Source organism: Thamnophis sirtalis, unplaced genomic scaffold (genome assembly GCF_051295495.1).
Source record: "Thamnophis sirtalis isolate CommonGarterSnake01/CBP01778 unplaced genomic scaffold, rThaSir2_p1.2 scaffold_13, whole genome shotgun sequence".
NCBI classification, from domain to species: Eukaryota; Metazoa; Chordata; class Lepidosauria; order Squamata; family Natricidae; genus Thamnophis; species Thamnophis sirtalis.
Genome location: NW_028261393.1, coordinates 18,923,925 through 18,951,453, shown reverse-complemented (window position 1 = coordinate 18,951,453; position 27,529 = coordinate 18,923,925). Strand labels below are relative to the sequence as shown.

General features: G+C 40.8%; 1 protein-coding gene across 2 annotated transcripts; it reads right to left on the bottom strand.

Annotated features, from left to right (window-relative positions):
• Window positions 1–2,513: 2,513 nt before the first annotated feature.
• Window positions 2,514–26,877, bottom strand: UBXN11 (UBX domain protein 11). 2 transcript variants are annotated; one of them, XM_087727578.1, is made up of 15 exons: window positions 26,828–26,877; window positions 24,553–24,647; window positions 23,307–23,344; window positions 22,215–22,325; window positions 21,300–21,400; window positions 19,666–19,720; window positions 19,245–19,327; window positions 17,854–17,968; window positions 16,023–16,240; window positions 11,714–11,791; window positions 7,526–7,646; window positions 6,973–7,076; window positions 6,628–6,698; window positions 4,979–5,125; window positions 2,514–4,162 (listed from the first exon to the last, which is right to left on the bottom strand). In XM_087727578.1, exons 2-15 carry the CDS (start codon window positions 24,615–24,617, stop codon window positions 4,009–4,011), a joined length of 1,461 nt encoding a protein of 486 aa, XP_087583704.1. In that variant the 5' UTR covers window positions 24,618–24,647; window positions 26,828–26,877; the 3' UTR covers window positions 2,514–4,008. The 2 variants fall into 2 exon arrangements, with proteins under 2 accessions (XP_087583704.1, XP_087583705.1); XM_087727579.1 differs by lacking the exon at window positions 22,215–22,325.
• Between the last annotated feature and the right edge of the window lie 652 nt (window positions 26,878–27,529).

Here is a 27,529-nt window from a genome sequence, read left to right as displayed (position 1 = left end):
TCCCAGTGGTTCTGTGGTGTTTTTTTTTAAATGGTCTGGATGGATGCAGAAGTTGGAGGCTACTCTATTCCTTCATTTGGAAATCTGTTTTCTAAATCTTAGCAACTCGATTGCTTTCGTTGTTATACTTGAGCAATATTATCTTTCTTTTAAAAAATGAAATCCAAATGTACCAGAAGAATGGCAGAAGCGCAAGGAAGTGTTTGGCACAACTACCTCCTATGTGTATCTAAAATAGGATTTTAGTGTTTGGGCTTTTTGTAATCATTTGTAATGTGAGGCTAAGTCATTGCACTATTTTGTGCTGTAAAAATTGTCCCCCGTGTCTCACAGTTCAGTGGCCAGTTTTTTTTCCAGGAAAGAGATTTTCCACAACATTTCTCTAGCATCAAAGTACGAAGCAATGTGCGAGATTGCCTTTTAGTGAAAATAATGCAAAAGGGACAAGAAATAAATATTTGGCAGCATCTCTCAAGAGAACCTCAATGCATCCTGCCCTCCTTAAGGACCAGTCAGCATCATACTCCCAGAGAGGAGGAAGTAGTAAGTAAATATAAAATGTCAGCTGCTGTTGAACTTCACAGTTGTGCAAGAAGTTGCCAAAAAGAGTTCCCTTGTTCATGGTACATGTTATTCATTTCATCCACCCAAACTAAGTGTAGGTGGAAAACTCAGTTGGACTATGGCGAAATTGGCTTACTACAACCTCCCTCTTGTACGCACACAATGCTGCTTTGGTTACAGTACAGATAAACACTTGGAGAATGAGTCTATTGTTCAAGCAGAGAAATGGGGAGGAAGAGAAACACATCTGAGTACAACATGCAAAACCAAACCCTAACTCATAGTGGGCTTGGCTTGTTATGCAAATTCAATCAATTAAGATACTACAGTTAAGTACACCACAGTTAAGCAAATTTTGGCTGAGCATACTGTATTAATGTATACTGAGCATACCGTATTAATTAAAGCCATATTTTGTAACTGGTTTTCCCAGTTGCAATGTATGGTTGTGAAAGCTGGACCATAAGAAAGGCTGCGCGTCAAAGAATGGAGGCCTTTGAACTATGGTGCTGGAGAAGACTCCTGCGAGTCCCTTGGACTGCAAGGGGATCAAACCGGTCAGTCCTAGAGGAGTTCAACCCTGACTGCTCTTTAGAAGGCCAGATCCTGAAGAGGAAACTCAAATACTTTGGCCACCTAATTAGAAGGAAGGACTCCCTGGAGAAGAGCCTCATGCTGGGAACGATGGAGGGCAAAAGAAGAAGGGGACGACAGAGAAGGAGGTGGCCGGATAGAGTCATGGAAGCAGTCGATGTGAGCTTAAATGGACTCCGGGGGATGATAGAGGACAGGAGGGCTTGGAGGAACATTGTCCATAGGGTTGCAATGGGTCAGACACGACTTCACAACTAAACAACAACAACAACTATTAATGAGGGCATTGTCCAATGGGAATATTTTGGTGTGTTTATGGCCCAAATAGCATCACACCGAATACTTTCTAAAAATCCTGGTTGAAAACCCAATATCATTATTTTTAATCATAGGGCGATCAGCACCAGGTCTCGAAAACCAGACGCCAACTTGCTGCTTTTTTGCAGCTTGGGAACAATGGCAAAATGCTCGCTCTGGTATTCTTAGCCTTTACAGATTCTGAAGAGTCACCCTCAACTGAGTATTAGTTTTACCGCATCTGTTCTGTAAAAACTCAGATGATGCCCACATGGCAGCCATATAGCCCCAAATCAATAGCCCTAATGGTTATCCCAATTTGTCAAATTTTATGGATCCATGGTGGCAAGCAACTTTAGTGATTAAGAGACCTATTCTTGTGACAATGAAGCATTTGTCCAGCCCCAGCTCTTTCTGGGAAGATACCACCTGAGCTGATTGCAAGCATCTGATGTGTGTAGCATGCAGTTAGCAAAAGTAAGTTGTGCTGAAACAATTGTGGTTTAGTAGCACCAAAAACTGATTTTTAAAGTTCAGAAAAAAGCATTTAGCATATCTTTCGTGTAAAGAATACATATCTGCAACGTTGTGGCAGGCTTAGGAGGAATGGTGAGGACGTGGTGGCTCAGCAATAAGACTTTCTGATCAAACCTGTCAATCAGAAAGGTTGGCAGTTCAGCGGTTTGAATCCCTAGCGCAGCATAACGGAGTGAGCTCTCGTTAACGTGTCCCAGCTTCTGCCAACCTAGCAGTTTGAAAGGATGTAAAAATGCAAGCAGAAAAATAGGAACCCCTTTGGTGGGAAGGTAACAGCGTTCCATGTACTTTTGGCATTTAGTCATGCCAGCCACATGACCACAGAGACGTCTTTGGACAGTGCTGGCTCTTCAGTTTTGAAATGGAGATGAGCACCGCTCCCTAGTTGAGAACGACTAGCACATATGTACGAGGGGAACCATTACCTTTAGGAGGAATGGTAAATGTAAAACATTTCTCCTGGTCAGAAAGCCTTGCACACAGAGCTCATGGGCTTATATAACACCATACACTATAGATGCTGTTGCTGGCAAAATGTGCTTTTAATTATTAAAGCCTTTTACTTGCTCATCTAGCTTCCTGCCTGAAAAGAACTGCTGCTACAAGGGGGGAAATTGTAATGCATAATTCAACCTCTTCCCTACTATAATTCTGGAAGGTGCAAACCTAGTCATTAGCAGGAGACATAGATCCTGAAGAAATCCAACCTGTCTTCTTTTGAACCTCTACAAAGACACAGAAGGTGCCCTTTTCTTAATGCTTCAAGTCTTCATCCAAATAGACAACACAAAGGGACAAGGAAATTAACCCATTCAAAAAAATTGGGACCCAGTGGGCACAAAATTAGCAACAACAGTAAGAGATAAGCTTACTTGGGGACATAACAAACTATCTGGATACTTCATGTTACCTAACAGCTACAATGAGTAATAAAAGGCTTAGTTAGGTAAATCATTAAAAAGCGCTTTCTGTTGACCGACAAGACAAACAATGAGAAGGAAGTTGGCCGGAACTGGCTGCATTATTGCACTCGGTCACTCCCACTCAACTCCTATTCAGATATATGCTGATTATTCCCATAATCTCCTGGCTGGAAGAACCAAAAGACAATGGAGTAGTGGGTAGTTGGGAGCTGAATGTGTAACATCCAGAGAGACACAACTGAGGGAAGCTCGCAGCCATTGCAGCCATAGCCCTTCCAGGAAAAAAAATAGTTGAACCACTCTGGTCCTCCTTTGCTTCAGGTACTTGTCTGCTCCAAATATTAAATCTGCCCACAGAGAGAAAGCTCTCCCCCACCCATCCCCTTTGATGATTTTCAGGATGTCCTTATAGGGTAGAACAGGATCCAGAAATGTCCACCTTTCACGCTTATGATTTACAACTGTTGGGAGTGCAAAGAAAATGAAGGCCTATCTCGCTGGGGGTGATGCCCCACACGGGTATTGTGTTTTACAAAAGCTTTACGATGCTCAAGAAGTTGCCAGCTGGCATCGGCTGCCCAACTGTTTCCCTTGCGGAGATAGACTGATATTCCTAAAGGAATGGTAATAAAGGCCAATTTATTTCAGTTCCTTTGGGGCTGGGTAGAATGAGGCAAGTAAGGCTAAAGTCTTTACCGCTGTCAGGATTGGAAAGAAAAGTGTTGCGTAAAGCTCTGTGGCAGGCTGGGGGATTCTGGGAGTTGAAGTCCACATAGTTTAATGTTGCCAAGCTTGAGAAACACTGCTCTATATCTAAGCCATTTAACATTCCTTTAGTTTGCCCTGGCTTGTTTACTTGTGGGGGGGGGGGGGGACAAGGGGAAGGGCAAGGAGAATACAGTGGCTAGTTCTAACCTGTGTAGCTGGAACTACAAGTTTTACTTGTTTCTGTCCCGGACCTGCTCTCGTACAGTTAGATCTTTGGCTCGTACCCGAGCAGCTACCTTGGAGAAGGAGAGGAAGGCACACAATGTCCTAGCTGAACGACACCAGCAGCCAAGTCTGATGCATTGTCTACTGTGAACCATTACAGCTATTGCCCTCCTGCTTTGGTGGGAGAGAGCTTTTTCCTCAGCCGAAGGAATGCGTTGGGGACCAGCCCATATTCCTCCAGGCTCACAGCTTCGTCGTTATACACCCGAAGGGGAAACGTGCTAAGGATCTCGTAGGGCTCCAGGGCTTCACCCCTAGAAAAGAGCAGAACCGGGATTGTAAACAGGTTCACTTCACACCTGCCCAACTTTTCCAATCTGGTGACCTTTACTGAATTCAGTTTTAGGAAATCCAGAGGTGTTTTTTTCTTTAACTTAAAAATTCAATTAAAGGGAGATGGCGATGGAGTCAATCTTTCTTAAGAGTGCCCCCAATTCTTTCAGATTTGTTTGTTGGATTGATTGATTTATATAAGTTGCTCTCTGAAAATGATAGAGATGATGAGTTCCAGGATGTGACAGGAGCAGGCTTAAGTATTTCTACTTGAATCTGATGCATTCACAGGGAATCAACAGCAAATCAAAGCTTGCCCTTCCTAACCAAATGATGAACAAATGATATCTCAGCCCACCAGAGCTCAGATCATAATCGGGAAGAGAGGACATTATCCTACCACCTCGATTTTATGCTGAAAACAAATCCCCTTCCTTTCTTTCCAAAATAGCAAGTCACAATAAGATGCCTCCATCTACAGCTTGCAAACAACTATTTCTCATTTGCCCCGAATATTGTGACTGCAGTGGGAGGAAGCCAGGATCTAGTGAAATTGGTAGCATGCAGAAACAACATAAACCAAGCTGCGGGAGACTCAAGTTTCTTTCAGGCATGGCTCTGAACCTATGCTTAATAAATGCCCCCAAGGCTCTTTTATTTCTTAATATTACAGCTGGCAAACATTAAGCTCAAAATGCAAAAAATAGGGACAAAGCTTGTTTTTCCACAAGCACAAACCACTGTTTGCCACCATGACCATCCTTCTCAAATTTTGATGGAACCATCATTCTTCCTACCTGTTCTGAGCAAGATGTTGGCGCAAGTCTCCAATAGTCTCTGTGAATGACATTTTGACAATGTATGTCTTCTCTCCATCCTCTGACTTTATCCGAAGAGTTGAAATGTTGGTGCCAGGCCCTTCTGTCTGCTGCTTCCCTTCCAGTCTAACAATTAAAGGGAGATGGTGAGGGAGTCAAACTTTCTTAAGAGTGCCCCCAATTCTTTCAGATTTGCTTGTTGGATTGATTGATTTATGTAAGTTGCCCTCTGAAAATGATAGAGATGATGTACAAAGCAGAAGAAAAAAAGGCCAAAATGAACACTAACATTTCTTAAAGTCTGCAGAGATTCTCAGCCATCCAGGTCATGGTTGTCCCAAAGGTGCTTTTTCAGGAGGCCACTGGACTTTTTGGGTTTTTTTTCTTTTGAAGACATTTTGCTTCTCATCCAAGAAGCTTCTTCAGCCCTGACAGGGGAGTGCAGAATGGAAGGATTTATATTTTTATATATTTATCCCTACTATCCTGTGAGAGCTGAAGAAGCTTCTAGGATGAGAAGCGAAATATCTTTAAAAGAAAAAAGAGGAAAGTCCAGTGGACTCCTGAAAAAGCACCTTTGGGACTAACATTTCTTTTTTCACACACAAAAAAAGATTTTGGCAATATCACACAAGATTTTATAATTTCTTTTAAAATCAGGGATAAGGAAGGGATGGATTCAGACCTCCAAACTGATCCATTGAAGTCCATTTCATCTACCTTTACTACCAACAACACCTTCCATGGTCTCAAGCAATCAATCATCTCCATCCTGGCGAGACTGGAATCATAACTCAGAGGGTTCCATAAAGAAAACGTGCTTCATCACCTAATGACTGCACTTCAAAACAAGGCTAAAAAGTGTTGCTGATGTTATTCCAGCTTACTTGAAGTTTGGATTTCTGCCACAATGATGAGACACTCAGAGGAAAAGAACCAGTTAAGATTTTTAGACTAGGAGTGTCAAACTCAAGGCCCAGGGGACAGATCCAACCCACAGGGTATCTAGATCTGGCCCATGGGGCCGCTCTGGAAACAGTGAAGGACTGGCCCGCGGTGCTTCTACCAGCGAAAACAGGCTCCTGAGGTCCGTTTTCAGCTGCTGCGGCCTCCTGCAACCCTCTGCCAGTGAAAATGGATCTCATAAAATGGAAATCAATAGAGATGTAAATGTTGCATACAGTATACAGTGTATATATTCTAAAAATGATAATCATGAAACAAGGAGGTATATGTATGAAATAATAGGCCGCAGAATGGAAAAGCAAAAATTAGAAAAAAGAATACCGATAGCAGAAAGCTGTAAATGTGTAATTGTGATTTTAATGTTTAAAAATGCGGAATAAAAATGATATTTTAAAAAAAGAGAAAAAAAACCTGATCTCGGGAAAGCTGTCCCTCCCGGAGCTCTGCTTTCCCTGGCAGAGGGTTGCTGGAGGCCGCAGCAGCTGAAAACGGAGCTCGGGAGCCTGTTTTCTCTGGCAGAAAGCTCACTCCACCACAGGCACCCCTGACAGGGGTGACGTCAAGCTGATCATGCCCACCCCAGCCCTCTGAGGTCAAACACACCCCTGATGCGGCCCTCAATGAAATTAAGTTTGACACCCCCATTCTAGAGCCTTGCTTACCTCTTTCTCAGTGCCGTAAGGCTGGGCGTCTCCACCAAAACTACTTCGTGGCTTTGTGCTCCATCCAGGCCCTGGAAGCAAAAGAGGGAAATGTAGGCCAATGTTTGAATGCCCTAAGAGACATTAAGTCAGATGATGCCCTTCTGGTCAACCAGCCCACACAAGATCCAAAAGATCCAAAACTCTTTACTAGAACTATTCAGGAAAAAGAGCAAGAAGGCTTGTTCTAATTCTAATTCCAGATTCTAGTTCTAATTCTAAATAGCTTTTTGAGATCTCAGTTGTTACTCATTTTTTGGAGTTTTGAAGAGGGGGATGCACAATTAGAGAGGGGGAGCATCTTACCTGAAGGGTTTTTTTAAGATCTTCCCGGATATCTATCACTTGCCCATCTCGAACCAGTGACTTTGGAAGTTTGTTCAAAAATTGTTCTATGGTGAGCTTGGTGCCTGCCAAAAGGAAGGGTTTCACAAGCTTTATGGGTTATGTAGACAATGGCAAAGCCATGCTCAGGTTTCATTTTAATCAATTTAAAATATCTTTCTGTTCTGGGGGGAAATCCCTCAAATTTCGTTGTATTAAAAACCAGCCACAATCATATGAGAAACAGAAGGAGGGAGCACTACACATGGCAGCTTGAGTTTCTAAAAAAAGATTGGAATATATATCTAACACACAAACAGTTACTAATTTCCTTTGTTTATGTCCATGTTTATGCTTATATCTGTTATCTTGTACATATTTGATAAACTAAATAAATAAATAAAATAAAATTTGTAGCACCAAACTCAAAATGTATTTTTGGAATTGCTGAACTCCAAATGAATCTGCGATAAACACTTAAAACCACTGGAGTTGGGTGGCTGATAAATTTGAATAAAAATAAACCAACCATCACCTGAGATGTCATGTGTCTCCTTTATGCCACTTGGTTTGGAACGCCCAACTGCCTGGCCAAAGCCAGGAAAATACCCTGGCCGTTTCCTTTCCTGAAAGAAGACATCTCTCTTGTCGGCGACCTATGGAATAAATCCCGGTTGCTGTTAAGAACCCTGTTGCATTCCGGACTCCAGAGGTCACTGTTAGACTAAAAAGCAGATGAAACTGGATGCCAACAGCAATGAGAAATGCTATGGAAACAACCTCTTCCTTCTTCTGTCAAAATTCAAAGGAAATACCACATTTCAGACACCAGATACGTGAGCATCCCTGATAACACCCCATTATAGGAAACCAACAAGGGGGTTGCTTTGCACATAATGAACTGAACTTTATGACACAATAAATGTATTTGGTTTTTAAAGGAAGCTACAGAATGAATGCGAAATAAGAAGTGTTAGAAACCAACAATGGCAAATATCTAGTACTAATCAAGATGTGCAAATAATTAAAAGGCATTTTCTCCATTTATTAAAAAAAACAAGGATTTCTCATTTGGTCTTTCCCAGATCATATTTCACTAGATTTTCATTCTCACGCAACTATAAATCTTTGAACACTGAAACGATGATACTTCACAGGCATATCTCTAAAGAAATATGCTTGAACTCAATTGAAATTGAGTCAGATGTTTGGAAATGAATGCTGATTGCTGTAAGGGAAACTGGCGGAAAGAACTTCTTCAAAGTTTGATTAATTTCTTAATTCTGTTTTCTTTCACTAGTCCTACGCAACCCCAAATCCTGATAAAATCAACAAGATCAGTACAAAATAACAGGTCACCTCCATTTTTGTTACTGTGGAGAGAACATTTATCTTTCGTTCTCACGTTCTTTTACGGGAGAAACCATGCATATATTCCAGATATTATGAACAGAAGAAAGTTTCGTTTCATAAATGAGTAACTATCTGACAGGCATTTGCAACAGTGATACCATGATCCAATTATATCATGTACCGTGCCACTAGTCCTCAACTTATGACCATAAGTGGAACTCAAATTTCCATTGTAGGCAAGAAGGTTAATTGAGTCACACCTGATTTTACGCCCTTTGTTGCCCTGATTATTAAGCGATTCACTGCAGTTGTTAAATGACTCACATGGTCATTAAACAAATCCAGCTTTCCCCATTGACGGCTTGTGGGAAGTTGTAAATGGAGAATCGCGTGACTTTGGGAGGCTGCAACTGTCATAAATACATTTAGGTTGCCAGGTGCCCAAATCTTGTTCCCTTGACTGTGGGGATGCTGTAAAGATTGTGTGAGGACTGGTCATAAGTAGCTGTCATGCCCCTGTCAGAGTCTGACTCTGAGATGGAAGACGAACAGCCAACAAGAGAGTGGAAGAGTGGCTGTTTGCTGTAGAGCAGGAAACTCGGGTAGGGCAAAGACAGGCTGGGTAGAGCAGGGGAGAGGTAGAACAAGGGAGAGGAGGTTCAGATTAAGACCAAGGCCCAACCCCTCCTCATCCTAGGGAGCACAACAGGAGAAGAGAGCAACGGGGTTGTGTAGCTTACAAGGAAGGAAAGGGCACCGATTCCCTTCCCAAGGCACACCTGGGGATGGAGTTTAAAGGAGAGGCGGTTGGGAGTTCACCTAGTGTAGAGTTGTGGCCTGCATTCCTGGCATTCTTCCCGACTGGAGTATTTACGACCTTCTGTGTGTTTATCTCACCTTGCTGGAATTATCCTTCGCTCCTGGGATTCCCTATCTTGCCCTGCTGGAGTGATTGATTGCAGTCATTCTGCTTACAGAGTTTGGACTGCAGGTTTGTGGAAGAGTTTTTCTCCAGGCCGGAGAGTGAAAGGGACTTTGGGAGCACAGTTGGTGCCAATAAGGGGACTTTGCGCCACGCCCCAGGTCATCACACTAACTTTCACCATTCTTGCAAACAAGTAACTTTCTTCAAAGTTGTTTGATATGTCTATTTCAAGAATGCACCAGAAGGCTGGGCTTTGATTTTGCCCCTCTCTGCTCCCGCCTGCCTGTGTTTCCTCTCTAGAACTAACCAAGCATTCATTTTTAGGGCCCACACCCCAACCCTCAACTGCTAAAGGAACAGATGTTTTCCTCAGCAGTCAGCAGCCCAATGTGTGCGCACGGGCTGGTTTTAGAAACAGGGGCCCACGTTTCCCTTTTTTTCAACAAGACTTTCCCATGCATCTCTAAACATGTTTTAAAATGTAATAAAATTCCCCCGCCCTTGGGTAGGAGGAAATACCCTACCTCAATGAGGCTTGTCTCTTGATAAGGAACAGTAAAAGGATGTGTTTTATTTATTCTAGCTATGTTCTACCTGATAATATGGTTCAAGAAAGTTCAAAAATAAATTCCGGGCTTCCATAAATGGCCTTATAATTTTCCTCCCTTGCCCGAAACTTGCTGAGTATCTAAAATTGCGCAGTCTCTTTCATGTGCTGCATTCTCTTTCAAGAGGCAGGGAGGGGTAGATTTGTTCAATGAGACACGTCCTAGGACCTCATTCAGATCTCCAACCCTCCTACTTTGGTGTAAGAGATGTATTTCTTAGTTGAAGGCAGGATGGGGCACCTAGAGTTTCAGGACCACAGGAAGCCCTCCCCCCACATGGGGTTTTCTCTGGGATACCAGAATCTGCTGTGAACAAAATGGACAGGATGGTTTCCTGCCCTTTGGAGATGGGAAACACAAATCTTGTAGAGCAGGGTGTCAAACTTGATTTCATTGAGGGCCGAATCATGGTTGTGTTTGACCTGGGGGGGGAGGGCATGGGGGGGGCATTGCCAGGATGGACGTTGCCAGCTTGATGTCACTCATGTCGGGGGTGCCTGTGCCTCTTTAAGAGAATTTGTTTGTTTGCAAGAGTTTGCAAGAGTTTGATATGATGAACAGCCTTCAAAGGATCTCTTCAGGCTTTTTGTAGTTTCGGTACACAAATGTCATTTTACTTTGACTTTGGGTTTGATTTCAATAAATAAAATTGTATTTGTATCTAACTTGTGATCATTATATTTATAAAACAAGGAAATTACCGTACATTTCACGTTGCTTGCTTTATTAAATTGGCAAATGTTTAGCTAGACTGTACCACTTTGCCAATCTTTACTGATCTTTAAAAAAAAAAAAAGCATTTGGTAAACCTAGATAACTCGATAATATTTGGATGATCATCAGGAACTCCAAAAAATTATTACACTAAGAAACTGAAGGCTTAATTTATACAGATTCCTACAATTCAACTGCACTTGTCTTTTCTCATATATTTTTTTTAAATTTACTGTTTAACTTTTTCTCTCTCCAACTTGTGGGTTTACCTTTTTTCCATTCTTCCTAAAGAAACTATTCAAATAATCTCTTGTTAAACTGTATTTTTTTATTTATTGCTTTAAAAAGAATACATTCTGATCTTTGACTGTTGTAAATTGCTCTGGTAAAGAGGGTGTTTTTTTTAAGAGACAATGTGCTTTTCATGTTTCCAGTATTTTTTCTCTGTTGCTCCCCTGAGTCACATAATGAAAACCTAAACTATTTTTTCTAATAGAATTTGATCTAAATATCCAGTGGTATTCTTAAATATTGTGCTTACCTGCTGAAAATACCTTTTATTTTTCATTAGTGGAAACTGCTACCACTAGTAGATGGTTTTTAATTTTTATTATTATCTTTATTTTTATAATAAAATAGTGTTTTTAAAAATGAAACAAAGAAATGCAAACTTAAGAAGGAAAAGGGGAAAAAACCTATCATTAATAGAGTTAGTTTAAAGCAAAAATTAAGCTGTTCTAAAGAAGGTTGCAGGATAAAAATTGTTCCAGTTTCCGGTACAACAAGCATTCTCAGTTCCTCAAACCGACTGATAATTAAAAAAAAAAAAAACTTTCACAGCTTGAAAAAAAAGAAAGAAAACCCAACAAAAACCAATTTCCTGATGTTTGAATGAAACAGAAATTAGGTATAATAACTTGACCAGAAAGTATTCCATCCATAGGTAAGTGACACATTTCAACAAACTTCATAGAAGCTGGGCTGATTGTACGGATCCATTATCATAAAATCACAGAATTAAGTTGTAGTGGAGTATCTTTTTGTAGGCATTATGACCTCGGAATTTTCAATTCTGACAAACAAAAAACTAAGAGTTCAAAAACGGGAAGCTATAAAGAGGTACCTGAAATGGGACACCATTGGGATAACGACTTTGCAGCTCAGAAGGGAAAAAGCCGTCCATGATATCTCGCAGGCAATGCTGAAACCACAAGCACAACCAACGCATTAGATTTCCCCCCCCCCCGAGTGAAAAGCAACCGCAATGGAGAAAAAATCATTATTTCCCCGTTGACACCTTATCTATTTGTTTATGTATCCCCCTTTTATTAGGGTTTTGAGACAGAAAATATGTATTGTTCCCCACCATTAAAAAAAAAAGAAAGAAATTAAATGGGACAATATTTTCTGTGGGGAAAGTTTATGGACTCCATCTGAATTTAGTAGCAATGGCAGACAGGGAATGGCCTGGGTAAAAAGAACAAGCCAAACAATTTTTAAAAATGCAGACTTGGAAGTGAGAAGACCAACGAATGACCCAGTGTGAAACTAGCCTTGGTTACTGACTATCTGGTGGAAATTGCACATCAAGGAGTGAAAGCTACCTAGCCCAGAAATTACAGCAACTAATAAAGACTAGACAGAGGTCTATTTGGGAGACATTAGTTCATCAACTGTCTACACTGTAATTTGTCTTTTCATGTTTCTTGATGGGTTATTCTATTGAAGTTTGTCGATTAGGTAAGAGTGTACTTTATTACACTTAGTTTATTACACTAAGAAACCAAAGCCTTAATTTATATATAATCCAACAATTCAATTACACTTGTTTTTTCTCAATGTTTAAAAAAATTCTACTCTATGCCTATTTTGCTCCCTTCCTTTCCATCATGGTTAATCAAATTTTATATGAATTTTTTTATCTGTACGGGTCTTACTTATTGTTTTAATGTTTTATATGGTCTTTTAATTTCTTGGCTGTAAGGTGCCTAGAGTCGCCTTGACTAGATGGGCAGCACTGAAGTCTAATAATAATTAAGAAAGAAAGAAATTGGCCCAAAGTCACCTAACTGGTTTCATGCCTAAAGTGGGACTAGAACTCTTGGGCCTCTGGTTTCTAACTTAGCGCTTTAACCACTACATCCAACTGCCTTTCAGTGAAATGTTAATTGCAAAATTTAAATGTGAAACCATAATCCCAACTGCTTATGTAATATTGTAGAACAAGCTTACAAGCTGGCAAGGACAGAGGAGGCTTCTTGTATGTTCCTGGCAAAGATAAACCCACTACAGAATCTATATTAAGTCAATGAAACAGTTATCTGTGGGGGAGGATAGACAGGAAGTGCCCACTTATTATAGCTTCCCCAGTTTCATGTTCTTCAATACTTGGACTTTATCCATTGGCCATGATGGCTGAAGTACTAAAGTCCGACACTTCCTGAGAGACACCGAGTAAGACAAAACTAAATATAATATCATAACTCAAAGATCAAGAACATACCGAGAAACCAGATAGTCAGTTAAACAACCTGGAAAATCTTAGGCAACTCTCAAAAAGAGTACACCTAGATATATGGAAGACTCCTTGAGAGTCCTTGGACTACAAGGCAATTAAACCAGTCAGTCCTAGAGGAGTTCAACCCTGACTGCTCTTTAGAAGGCCAGATCCTGAAGAGGAAACTCAAATATTTTGGCCACCTAATGAGAAAGAAGGACTCCCTGGAGAAGAGCCTCATGCTGGGAACTATGGAGAGCAAAAGAAGAAGGGGACAGCAGAGAATGAGGTGGCTGGATGGAGTCACCGAAGCAGCCGGCGTGAGCTTCAATGGACTCCATAGGATGGTAGAGGACAGGAAGGCCTGGAGGAACGTTGTCCATGGGGTCACAATGGGTCGGACACGTCTTTGCAACTAACAACAACTACAGATATATAATCCCATTCCAGCTACCAACCCATCCCATCCCTTCAAGAAATGGAAAGGCTATCGTAATAGACTTATAAAGCTGAACACAAAGTCTAGCAGAAAAATCATAAAATCGTAATAAAGAGTGCAAAAACTTCATGTTCAAAAGCAGAAAATCATTGAGGGGCCTTTAGACAACAACTTTAAAAGGTCACTCCAAGTTTTAGGATTTGCATGTGGTAAAAGCTCCAGACAGCTTGGTTGTTGTAGATGGGGAACTACAACAGGCTGCAAACAAGAAGTGGCTTCCATTCACGGCATTTGTGTAGGACTCGGCTTTCCATTTGAAAGGAGCAAACAAAGGAGAAGTAATAAAACCTTGTTTTCTACAATTTCTCACTTGGCAATGTAAGTTCTTTGCAAGAGAAATAAAGGCTGCTTTGTTCAGACTCAACATTCCAGTGCTGGAATCCTTGTTGTCAGAACTCTCTGGAGAGAGAGAAAGGGAGAAAAAAAAATAAAGAGAGAGAGAGAGAGAGAGAGACAGACAGACAGACAGACAGACATTGTGGGAAATTAGTCACAGGTAGAAAGAATATGGTGGCTCAGTGGCTAAGATGCTGAGCTTGTCGATCAGAATGGTTCCGTGGTTTGAATACCTAGCACCGCATAACGGAGTGACTTCCCGTTACTTGTCCCAGTTTCTGTCAACCTAGCCGTTCAAAACCACGTAAAAAATGCAAGTAGAAAAATAGGAACCTCCTTTGGTGGGAAGGTAACAGCATTCTGTGCGCCTTCAGTGTTTAGTCATGCAGGCCACATGACCACGGAGAGTTCTTTAGACAGCATTGGCTCTTTTGCTTTGAAATGGAGATGAGCACCACCTCCTAGGGTTGGGAACGATTAGCACATATGTGAAAGGGGAACCTTTACCTTTTAGAAGGAAAAGGTGTTTTTCCCACACATTAGCTTTTACCCCAACAGTAGTTCTCTTTCCTGATTCGTGGTGCATTCAAATAGCCTGGGAAAACAGCTAAGCTCAAGCTTGGTAACTGTAAAAGAAGACAGATCTGGCTTTCAGAAAGGAACAGCGAACTATTAAGGGAAGAGAAAAGACTTTTCAGTCCTAGAGATGGCTGGTTCATATTGTAGAAAATTAGCACCCACCTCTCTCCTAGAAGAATGAAATACTTTGAGAAATATTTAAAAGAATATTGTATCTCCCCTAAAAGAGAAAGAGAAATCTTAAAGGAAAAGGTTCCCTGCCCCCAAGCAGATACTAACCCGAAGCCAGCTTTTAGAAATGCAGATTTGGTAATCTATTCAAGACAGGATATTTTGAACAAAGGCAGAATTAGGTAGAATGGTAGGATCATCTCTCAGTCAAGATCCAAAACCAGGAAAGCCATTAAGACACAATAGGGATGGCCCATCACCAGGGGTGGGTTCTGGCTGGCTTTACTGCTGGTTTGCTCTTGTGTGTGCATGCGCAGTTCAATTAAAATTGTTCTGTGTTTGTGCAGATCTCAAAAACAAGATGGCAGCGACAACCGGGGAATCAGTTCAGGGGCATGGCAGGCCTGGGTCACTGCCAGTTCCAGCGACCCAGGCCATCATACAACTACCAGTTTGGCCAAACCGGGCCAAACCAGTAGGAACCCACCTCTGCCCAACACCCTTTCGGGACACAATCCTCATTACGTTATCTCAAAGAGTCCAGGCTTCAACAATTTAGGCATCCTACAAAGTTAGCTATGACCCCTGCATATCCCCCTGGGAATCTGACAACCAACAGAATACATTTCTTGCACAGGAACAGGAAGCTCAAGGGCAAGGGCCAAGAGAGGGTATAAATACCCCCCACTCTCCACTCCCATGTGGTCAGCTGCACCAGGACCTCAAAGCCATGTGGTCCTGTTAAACAATAAACCATCTTTCCAATCAGCCTCCATGTTTCCAGTGTCTTTCTCCCCACTTGGAACTGAACCTAGTAGGATATTTCTTCCAACAATTATATTATGAAAAAGCAAAAAGTTGTCATTTGATGCTAATGCCTTATTTTACTGCAACAGAGCGAGTTGGAAGTCAATGCTTCTTTTTCTTCTTCTTATCCTTCCTCACTTCTCTTCCCCCTCTTCCTCCCTATTGCTTTTCTATTTACTTTTGTATTTTGTATCTTATAATATTTTATAGCTCAATTAAAAAAATGTTAATGGAAAACAAACTAAAAAAAAAGACTTATTGGTCTTGAAAAGATGGCAAGTGGAGAGGACTTTAAAATAACCTTGCACGATGGCTGTGGGAGAATGTTACTGCCAGAAAAGGCTTGTTTTATACATGTCCTAGTAACTCTCAAATTCCAATAGAAGAGAATATTTCTAGTTCAGGGTTGAAGAGAGAAGTCCTTGGTGCTCTATAAGTTTGAAAATTTCCTTGCAGACATTTCACAACATCATCAGGGCTAATGCTATCAGATAATCTCAGATTAGCTGCTAGTCAACAATTTCGTTTCTGCTTGATCTCTACCTGTGTGGAAGGATCTTCATATGATCGGAAAGGTCCTTTGAACATGACAATCCCGTTCTGATAGAAGGTGATCGGAACGGAATCCAAGCGCTTCAATTGAGCTCCACCTGTAGTGTGTTTGATTTGGGACACACCTTCTCCAGCCAGCACATTCAAATCTTTCAGATTCTTGAAAATCAAATCAAAATTGATTGGGGTTTCAGAAATGATGGCTTCACCTGTATGAAAGGAGAAAGGACTATGGGAAGGCAAGGATAAGGCATCTTCTAGTCCGTGAATTTTAGTTCTGAATTTTAGTGCAAGCTCAGTATTTGAACTGCATTTTTGCTAAAGCAAAACCAACATTCCAATAAAACCTTCCCTATCCCAAATGTGATATCCTCCAGATGCCCTTCTGACAGGAATTCTGAGAATTGTGGTCTAAATACACCTGGTGGTGGTGGGGCACTAGTTTAGTGGATGGCGGCAAACAAATGGAATGTTATTATCTGCATTTCTATAACAAAGGCATTGCTTGATCTGATGAGCTTCTCAGCTTATGCTACAAGTATAGTGATTTCCCCCCTAGGGAGAAATACATAGCAGAGTCCATGTTTGTGGCTTTTAATAATAACTTTTAAATTTTTACAGTAATTCTCACTGCAAAGCCTCCTCCAAATGATCTGCAATATAATTACAAGTATATAATTAAAATAATCACAACATTCAATTGAATTATAAATAACAAAAACAAAATATTTAATATTCAGGAATAAGTAGAAGAATTTCCAAACTCATCTGAATAGAAGAATGAGTGGAACAATTTCCCGAAGACTAAAAAGGCCAATTTTTCTTTCCTAGTATATAAAATAAATCAGCTGTGATAAGAGCAGTCAATAAAAGCTTTCTTCCAAGACCTACCAGAAAGCCTTGCTATTTGTTATCACGTGTAACTATCTAACTAGGATTGTCCGAAAGGGGTTTTTCAACAAGAAACTGGACATTCTTGGGGGTAAAGGCTTCCTTGAAGACATTTTGCTACTCATCCAAGAAGCTTCTTCAATTCTGACTGAATACCACCATTCAGTCAGAACTGACGAGGCTTCTTGGATGAGAAGCAAAATGTCTTCAAGGAAAAAAACCCGAGGATGTCCAGTTGCCTTTTGAAAACATCTTTGGGACAAACACAATCTGGATAATTGAGAATCTTTACAGGCATGTCTATAAAAGACATACTATATCTATAAAATATCTATAAAAGGGACTCGGTGGCTCAGTGGCAAAGACGCTGAGCTTGTTGATGAAAGGTCAGGCGTTCGACTGTCCAAATCCCTAGCGTTGTGTAACAGAGTGAGCTCCCATTATATTTCCCAGCTTCTGCCAATCTAACAGTTCAAAAGCATGTAGAAAATGCAAGTAGAAAAATAGGGACCACCTTTGGTGGGAAGGTAACAGCGTTCCATGCTCCTTTGGCATTTAGTCATGCTGGCCACATGACCATGAAGATGTCTTCGGATAGCTCTGGCTCTTCGGCTTTGAAACGGAGATGAACACCACCCTCTAGAATTGGGAACGACTAGCACATATGTGGGAGGGGAACTTTTACCTTTATCTTATAGACATATCAGCAGGATTATATAATGGACATCGATGGGAAGAAGATATCAAAATACATAGCTACTTTAAGAAATTTTGCAAAGAAAAAAAGACTGTTTCCTCTTTCAAGAAACTGATAACATGCCTTTTGTTATTCATAAAATCAATAGAGAAAGGGAAGAAATGAGATTAAAATAAAAGATGAAGTATATTTTCATGCTTCTTAAAAAAAAGACAGTCATTCCTCCCAGCTAACCTGGTTTCCAAAAGGTTCTTGATGTCAGACTCTCTTCTTCCTCTCGTGACTCCAGATCTCTCAAAGAATCTGGGTCTTCCCCGACCCAGATCAATCCATAGTCATTCAGAAACCGCTTCATGGGAGAGGGAATAAAAAATTCAGAGGACAAGAAAATGGACAGTATTTATTTACTTGGCACATTAATCTTTTTATCTGTAATGACAAAATATCTACATAGGAAAACTAAGATGGTTAAATTTTGAAATTACTAATTTTCCTGCAAGTCAACCAAGGCCACTTTTAACAAGGAAATTTTAATACATTTAAAAATGTTGTTTGGGAAGGAAGTCCTGACACAAAGCCACCCTTCCAGATGCAGAGTCCCTCCTGTCCCTTCTTAATCTTAAGATGCCCCTTCTTAAAGGCATAAAGAAGGGGCATCAAACTCAAGTCCCAGGAACAGGGGTGGGCTTCAAAAATTTCAGCAATGGCTTCTCTGCTCAGTGGCTGGATGGGTGTGGCCTAGTTGGCCTCCTTCACCATGGTGGAGGGCCGTTTTTACCTTCCCCAGGCTTTGGAGGCTTTCCTTGAGCCTCTGGGAGGGTGAAAACTGCCTCCCCCAGGCTTTGGAGGCCCGCTGGAGGCTGGAAATATACCAGAAACGGACTTCAGGAACTTCTGGGAGGCCCATTTTTCCCCCTCCCCGAGCCTCTACCTAGGCCCTGCACTTACCTCGCATCCAAAATGGGCTGTGTGGAGACTCCTGGGAGGAGAGAGGAGGGAGGGGCCAGCCAGGGGTGGGATTTGGAGGTTCTCTGAACTGGCCATAATGTCAGCTACGGGTTCTCCCAAATCCTGGCGAACCTGTAACAGCCCACTCCTGCCCGGGGGCCGTATCCAACCCTCAGGGTGCTTAGATCTGGCCCGAGGGCCATCCTGGAAACAGCGAAAGACCAGCCCATGGTGCCTCTGCCAGTGAAAACGGAGCTCGGGAAGGCCGCACACGATCTTCCCAAGCTCAATTTTTGCTGGAAGAGCATTGCAGGAGGCTATCGCAGCCAAAAACGGAGCTTGGGAGTCCGTTTTCGCTGGCAGAGTATTTGGGCCACCACAGGCACCCCTAACATGAGTGATGTTGAACTGGCCACACCCACTCTGGCCACACACACACCCCACACCCCCAAGGTCAAACACAACCCTGATGCAGCCCTCAATGAAATCGAGTTTGACACCCCTGGCATAAAGGGTGGTGTTTGTGTGTGTGTCCCCATCTTCTTTCCACTACTTTTTGCATTAGACACACTATAGTTTTTCAGTTTAACAACTATCAGTTTTCCTTGAATTCATGAAAAAGCTCGGATTCCTAGAGGAAATTTTGTATTCCTTTCCATTATGTACAGGTAGCTAACCTCCATTTCCCAAACCTGACGTTGCAGCTGAAGGCATAACATTTCCAGTTCCTCAACTCGGGTTGACCCTGATGGTGTTTTTTCTATAGGAAGGCAAAAAGAAGAAAAAAAAATTTGGAATTTCTTTTTCTTTAATATCAAACGAAACGAAAAATGCCAAACGAAAAATCAATAAATGTTCTAATTCAGAACAGAAAATAAGACAAATTTACTTTGGGATATACAGTATATTCTTCGTATTATTTTTCCACAGTTTTCATCAGTTGCAAATCTTAGTAGTCTACAAAGTCTTAAAATCCATCTCTTTCTTAATGCTAAGGATGGGATAGGGTCTCTTGCTTCGCATTTCCCATCTTCACCAAGACATTGTCACTGCCTGCTGTTGAGGACTAAAAGAAAAGGAAGGTTAATGTGACGTTACCTGTTCTCTTCTGAAGGGTTTTGATCTGCTCCTCAAGGTCTCTGATCTTCTTATTCTGCCAACCGAAAAGCAAAGGCCAAAACAAGTTCCTTTTTGTATTAATACAAACTCAAACTTGTTTATTATAGACATAGAGCCAGGCAATTTTCTGAAACCTGGAAAGCACATTAGTCCCCTATCTATTTTCAATTGGTGGTATTCACATTTCATTATCTGCCCTGGAAAAACTCTCCTACTCTTGACTATTTCTGTTTCCCCTGACAGCACAAAAGATCAGGACCCATCTGCAGGCCACTTTAGCTGACTGTGATCTGCAGCTCAGTGGTTCAAATCTCACCGGCTCAAGGTCGACTCAGCCTTCCATCCTTCCAAGGTGGGTGAAATGAGGACCCGGACTGTGGGGGCAAGTTGCTGACTCAATTTGCTAAAAAAATTGTAAACCGCTTAGAGAGGGCTGAAAGCCCTATGAAGCGGTATATAAGTCTAATAATAAATAAATAAATAAATAAATAAATAAATAAATAAATAAATAAATAAATAAATAAATAACAGATTTATTCAATGTTGTCGGTTTGAGCTCCGAGCTTGGCAATTTGGTTGCAAATGTTTCATCCCCATTGCAACCAAGCCGCCAAGCTCAGAGCTCAAACCAACAATATAACTACCAACCTGAGCTACTAATATTCAAAGACATTTCAGATTTATTCAAGCATACACACAAGAATCAGATCAATTAATGACCCATACTAAATTGGTGCTTAATAAGGGTCAAAGAAATTCAAGTGGGAGGGCTGGACTTGGAGCATTTGTGGACACATAAGAATTGTAAGCTAATGACATGTTTAACTCCACCCCCTAATTCTGTCTGTTCTTATACAGTCAGCTTTAAAACATTGTGTCATGGTCATGTAACTGGTTCACAATGCTTTTTACCAGTTTATGGCAAAACCTTGTTCGCTTAACAACTGCCTCACTTGCTTAACAATTTCCCTGTTCACTTAACAACCTCCATATTTGTTTAACAACCCCACCCCACCCCATTCACTTATCACCCACCAAGTTTGCTTAACAATTACTGCAAAAAAATAATCAAAAATTTACTTTTGGTTATGTGGTGCCTCGACTTATAACCATAATATCATAAAACCAAATTTCTGGTACTAATTACAGTCAAAAGTCAAGAAACTATCTGTATCACTTTTCAAGTATTTCTATTCAGCTTTTAAGACTGCAATCTTCCCTAAGTGTCCTGTCAAAGAAAACATTTCTGAGTATTAACGCCAAACATACCAATGTGACAGCAATTAGCATACCAGGTTTTTTATTGTATCTTTTAAATTTCTGTGCATATCTTGTGCCAAATTCTCTACATTTGTTATCCTCTGGTGTCTTTTAATGTGTTGTTTTGTCTTATTATATTACTTGTTTTATACTATTTGTATTGTAATTATGATTTTACTTAATTTTGTTGTTTATCCTAATGAGATATCTATTACAAGCTGACCTAAAAAAAATAGCATAAAAAATTAAAAATAACGAAATGGTAAGTAAAATCATAACAAAATTTCAACAGTTTCCAATCTGAACCGTTATGAATAGTTCAAGGGCAACTCCTGCACTGGTTGTGTTGTCACCTTCTCTTGGATGGCTTGTGCTTGGCTCTTGACTTTCTGCTCCAAAGAAGCAATCTTCTGCATCATAGAAGTCATCAACTCCATGTCAGTCGGAGCGTTCCCTGAAGACATTGAATCAGCAGAATATGAGGACAATCTGGAGGTGAACCTTCATGCTAGCAATTGGTTTAATGGCACTTTGTATTGTTCAAAAATGGGGCATACTTCCAGAAGATTTGCTAGGTTGCCTGCATTGGCTCTTTATCTATGGCACTATCTCCACTTTGGTGAGGAGAAGCTATCTGATTTCAGAGAAAGGGGCTGTTCATTGGTTTTGTTCTATACCCAAAACTGAGGCTTTTAGGAATACAAATTCTGGTTCAAATCTATAAGGAATCAAAGTATTCTTAGTACAGGAACATGGGTCTCATTAAGTCTGAGTCAGCTTTTTAAACTGTATAGTGAATTATGATTACACTTACCCTTACTCATTCCAAAGTGAAACTGTGTGGCTAATGTAAATGCTTAGCATTACCCAGTAAGTAAAGGAAAAGGAAAAGGTTCCCCTCAGACATATGTGCTAGTTGCTCCTGACTCTAGGGGGCAGTGCTCATCTCTGTTTCAAAGCCAAAGAGCCAGCCACTGTCCGAAGACATCTCCATGGTCATGTGGCCGGCATGACTAAATGCCGAAGGCACATGGAACACTGTTGCCAAAGGTGGTCCCTATTTCCTACTTGCATTTTAAGTGCTTTCGAACTGCTAGGTTGGCAGAAGCTGGGACAAGTAACGGGAGCTCACTCCATTATGTGGCGCTAGGGATTCGAGCTGCCAAACTGCCAACCTTTCTCATCAACAAGCTCAGCGTCTGAGCCACCACATCCCTGTATTACTCAGTACAGTTACATAATTCTATGTCCAATTCTTTAACTCATACCAAGAATGGTTGATTGTGGTGTAGCTCCATTTGAGCAAGAAGGCAAATTAATTTGTACTGGAATTTGAGCTCCTGGCCCTAATATTTCATCCATCATAGCAGCTTCATCTTCTGTGAATCAAAGGAATTACACTATTATCAAAAGCAAACCTATGATATTCTCCTTATTCTGCTTGTTGAGAGAGAGAGAGAGAGAGAGAGAGAGAGACAGAGAGAGAGACAGAGACAGACAGAGAGACAGAGACAGAGACAGAGACAGAGAAACAGATAGACAGATAGACAGACAGACAGACAGACACACCCACACACACAGAGAGAGAACCCCACACTCTGATGCTATCAGTTGGGTAAGGAAACATCTGCAATAAAACAACCAAGCTCAGAAAGCATCAAGGACTCCATTGTTTAGAAAGAAATATCTATTGCCACATGTTATCAATTGCATCATTTTCCCATATAGACTGATATAATAGTGAAAGACTGATTCAAAGCAGATTCTTTTCCCCAGGATAACTGTGTAACACATTAAAACAGCATTGATTAACTGCATCTACCATCTTTTGCTAATTGTCATCTATATGGCTGTAAAAGACAATCAGATCACATCAATTGCACATTAAGTCTTTCTTAGTTCTATATTTCCACAATATGCCCCAAAGCAGATTCAGCAGGTTCTGACCAGTTCTGGAGAACAGGTAGTGGAAATTTTGAGTAGTTGGGAGAACCAATAAATGCCACCTCTGACTGCCCCCGCCCCATCTATTCTCGGCCTCACACAAGCCATGCCACACCCACCAAGTATGCAACATCCACCAAGCTACACCCACAGAACTGATCGTTAAATTTTTTGGAATCCCACCACTTCCCCAAAGGTTATTTTCGTAGCATTATATAGTTTGATTGTTTGCTGGTAGATTTTTAAAATCTTTATGGAAATATAAATAACATTAACAATATGGTATTTAAACACAAGCATTTTTTATGAATACCTGGGATGTGAAAATATTCCTATGGATCATTAAACTATAAGAAAAACTTACAATGTTTACAACCAGTATTTAAAATAAAAGGTATGAAGCTTTGTTAATTTACCATTCTGGATATTTATCGAGAGTGGTCCTGATTTTTTCCTAAAATCCAGAAACAAATGGGAGAAACAATTAAAAAAATAAAGAGGAAAATTCATTCAAATTATCATGTCAATATATCACATTTTCAATCATGTTTGCAGGGTTGCTGTGCAAATTATTCTTTGGAACATTTTAGTTCTTCTTTTTAAGGAGGTTAGACCATATGCATAACTCAAACAAAAACTCAGGATTTTCTGTATGAATACATTACATTAAAATAGGAAGAAATAAAAATATACAAAGCGTTATGACTAATCATTTCAAAGTGTAGTAAATCTGAATAAAACTAAGTGCATTAGAAGCATTTAAACTCTCCTATTTAACACTCTCAATACTGGAAGAAGCTTAAGGGCCATTTTAGTCATTCAAACATCCATCTATTGTGATACGTAAAAGCAAAACTATCAGATTTTTTCCACCACAGATTTAGATGATTTCCTCCAATAAGCCCTCACTTCAGGGGTGGGCTTCAAAAATTTTAGCAAGGGGTTCTCTGCCGAGTTGCTGGGTGGGTGCGACCATGGTGGGTGTGGCTTAGTTGACCTCCACCATGATTGGGGAGGGCAGGGGGGGTTTCTCACCCCGTTCCAACCGGTTCGGTTGGAACGGGGTTGAACGGGGCCGGTGGCGTCCTCGTGCACGTGCACGCATGGGTACTAGTGTCTGTGCGATGCTCCAGCTGCTCCTGGAGGATCGCGCAGGCGCTGTATGCGTCCTGCGCATGCGTGGAAGCGCAGAACTCGTCAAAACTGGGTAAGGAGCGCGGGCGGGCGGGTGGGCCCTTCGCCGTTCCCGGAAGTTACTTACTTCCGGGTTCGCTGACCAACCGGTTCGCAGGGACCGCCGCAAACCGGTTGAAACCCACCCCTGGGGGGGGCATTTTTGCCTTCCCTGGGCTCCAGAGGCTTTCCTTGAGCCTCTGGGAGGGTAAAAATGGCCTCCCCATGATCCGGAGGCCTTTTGGAGGCCAGAAATGGGCTTGTTTCCAGTCTTCCCGAACTTCTGGTAGGCCCAGTTTTTGCCCTCCCCAAGCCTCTGTGCATACCCTGCACTCACCTGCATCCAAAATTATGGACTCCTGGGAGGGGTGGGGTGGGCGGCACCAGCCAGAAGTGGGATTTGGGGATTCTCCAAACTGCACAGAATCTTAGTTAGAGGTTCTCCTGAACCCCTGCAAACCCCCAGCAGCCCACCCCTGCCTCACTTACTCTGTTGGCTGCAACTGAAGTGGCATTCTACGAATCTTGCTGAGAGAAGAGAAGGGAGATGACATTTTTTTGTTTCTTGAACACAGTTTTAATTCCTAGGTAGAGAAAAGAGGTAAGAAATGCTTTACTTTTGGAGACCATCATGTAAAATTATACTCCATTTGCTCAAAACAGCAGAAATATCCTCAGCTAAACTATATCATGATTACACCACATGAATACACACTGGAATGCAAAAGAGTTAACAGTAGTGCCAGGCAATCCTGAAGCATAATTGTTTTGGCACAAGATAAACATGTTTATTTTTTTTATTAAACTCGAAACTCGAAACCTAATTTTGCAAAGCTTCTCTGGTAACATTGTACTGCAAACTTGGGTATACAAAACCTTTGCCAGACCAATTCTCAAATACAGCTTGTCTGCCCGGAATCCACACTGCATATTGGACTTTAATACAATTGAGTGGGTCCAGAGGTATTTCATAAGAAGAGTCCTCCACTCCTCTGCTCACAATAAAATCCCTTATGCCACCAGGCTCGAAATTTTGGCCTTGGACAACCTAGAACTATGCCGCCTACGGTCCGACCTAATCTTAGTTCACAAAATTATCCACTACAACGTTCTACCTGTCAATGACTTCTTCATTTTCAACCACAACAATACACACCAATAGATACAAACTCAAGGTAAACCGCTCCAAACTCGATTGCAGAAAATACGACTTCGGCAATAGAGTGGTCAACGCCTGGAATGCACTATCTGACTCTGTTGTTATATCCCCAGATTTTAACCTAAAACTGTCTATTATTGACCTCACAATTAATAAAATACAATGTAATGTTCAGATGGCTCATTCCAGAGGCGATCATGATCACTTGGCAGGAAAAAAAGTTTAAGATAGACACATTAGATAAGGCACACCACTTCACAATTGAGGAAGAACAAGAGAGGAGGCAGAAAGTAGAAGTCAAGAAGGGCAGCTAATAAAAGATAAGGAGGCAGAACGAGGAGAAGGAAAGAAACAAGAGAGGGAACAAACAGAACAAGAGGGTGCAAGAACAAGAATAGAGAAAAGGACTACGAGAAAATTGAGGACTGTATATAAACAGTGAAATGGAAGAAGAAATCAAGATGCTTTCAATGAATAGAAATGGACTAAATTCACCCAAAAAAGAAGACAAACCTTGACAAAATTACAAAAATTGAACATGGACATTGTGTGCTTTCAAGAGGTACACATTAAAAGTCAATACAGTAGACCTCACCCCATTCTTAAGAGGTCTGTAAGTCTGTAAGAGGTTGTGCGTAAGGGCACTAGAGCAGTGTTTTTCAACCACTGTGCCGCGGCACACTAGTGTGCCGTGACATAGTGTAAGGTGTGCCGTGGGAAAATTACTTTATATATAGTCAATATAGGCACAGAGTTAATTTTTTTTAACATTTTCTAATGGTGGTGTGCCTCGTGATTTTTTTCATGAAAAAAGTGTGCCTTTGCACAAAAAAGGTTGAAAAACACTGCACTAGAGCACCCACTGCCCCTGTCCTACTGTCCGCATTTATTCGTACCCATTTCCTGGGTTCCTATTCATATTCCTGAATATGAATATTCTTATTCCTGTTATCTTTTACATGTTTGACAATCTAAATAAAATAAAATAAACAAACAAACAAAACAAAAATAAATTAAAATAATTAAAATAAATTAAATAAAATAATAAATAAATAAAATAAATAAAATAAATAAAATAAATAAAATAAATAAAATAAATAAAATAAATAAAATAAATAAAATAAATAAAATAAATAAAATAAATAAAATAAATAAAATAAATAAAATAAATAAAATAAATAAAATAAATAAAATAATAAATAAAATAAATAAAATAAATAAAATAATAAATAAAATAAATAAAATAATAAATAAAATAAATAAAATAAATAATAAAATAAATAAATAGTCCACACACACAAACACCCGCCCAAGGCCCAGAGGAGACCCTTTTCTGCCATGGCCCGTTGGAATATCGAAATCTTCCCCCATCCACCCCCAATTAAATTTGTCCCCATCCCTGTTGCCCTCAACAACATCGGTCTTCCAAACTTGGAAGCCACCTCGCTGGGATGAGAAAACCAACGTGCCCCGCTAGTTTGGGGAGGCGCCGGGGAGTTTTCTGAAGGCCTTTCGTCGGAATGAGGCAGCCTCATCGAGGACAGGTGGGAAAACGAGGGCCGGGGAGAGAGGGGGGGGGGTCTCCCGCTCCCAGCCTGGACTCACCGGCCCCTCCGGAGGATTCAGAGAGGCGCCGCCATCTTGTTTACCGGCGGTTGCCTAGGCTACCGCCCCAACTGCAGCTCCCGAGACTACATTTCCCAACATTCCGAGCGCGGTCATCCGCCTTCCCTGTTCAACTGGACTTTTCAAAAAGTGCTTTTTCAAAAGGCAACTTGGATTTTCCCAGTTCAGTTTTTCTTTAGCATCTTTCTTAGCGTCTTTGGGACAACCACGGCCTGGATGATTGAGAATCTCCATAGGGATTCAGCTTCTTCTTTTTTTATGTAATTTTTTTTCTTGCAGAGTCCAGGCAGAGTTGTGCGAACGGAGCCTCCATCTCTCGCACCACTTGTATCTCCGTCGTTGCATTGTTTTCAGACAATGCAAGTTGGGTTGGGGGAGAAAAATCAATGCAGTCCTAGACGCGATCTGTCCTCTTCCGAAGAGAAGAAAATAAACAGACTGTAGAATAGAATAGAATATGGAACGAAGAATAGAATAGAATATGGAACGAAGAATAGAATAGAATAGAATAGAATAGAATAGAATAGAATAGAATAGAATAGAATAGAATAGAATAGAATAGAATAGAATAGAATAGAATAGAATAGAATAGAATAGAAAAACAGATTGTAGAATGGAATGGAATGGAAAAGAAAGGAATAGAATAGAATTCTTTATTGGTCAAGTGTAATTGGACACACA

Bases quoted from the DNA above. Each gene is read 5' to 3' on its own strand.
- UBXN11 (XM_087727578.1), bottom strand. From the start codon at position 24,617: ATGTCATCTCCCTTCTCTTCTCTCAGCAAGATTCGTAGAATGCCACTT. The intron at 21,401-22,214 runs GTATGAGTTAAA...CAATGTCTTCAG, and splicing joins ACCACAATCAACCATTCTTG to GGAACGCTCCGACTGACATG. The intron at 16,241-17,853 runs GTTAGCTGGGAG...CCTTTCATACAG, and splicing joins AAGAACCTTTTGGAAACCAG to GTGAAGCCATCATTTCTGAA.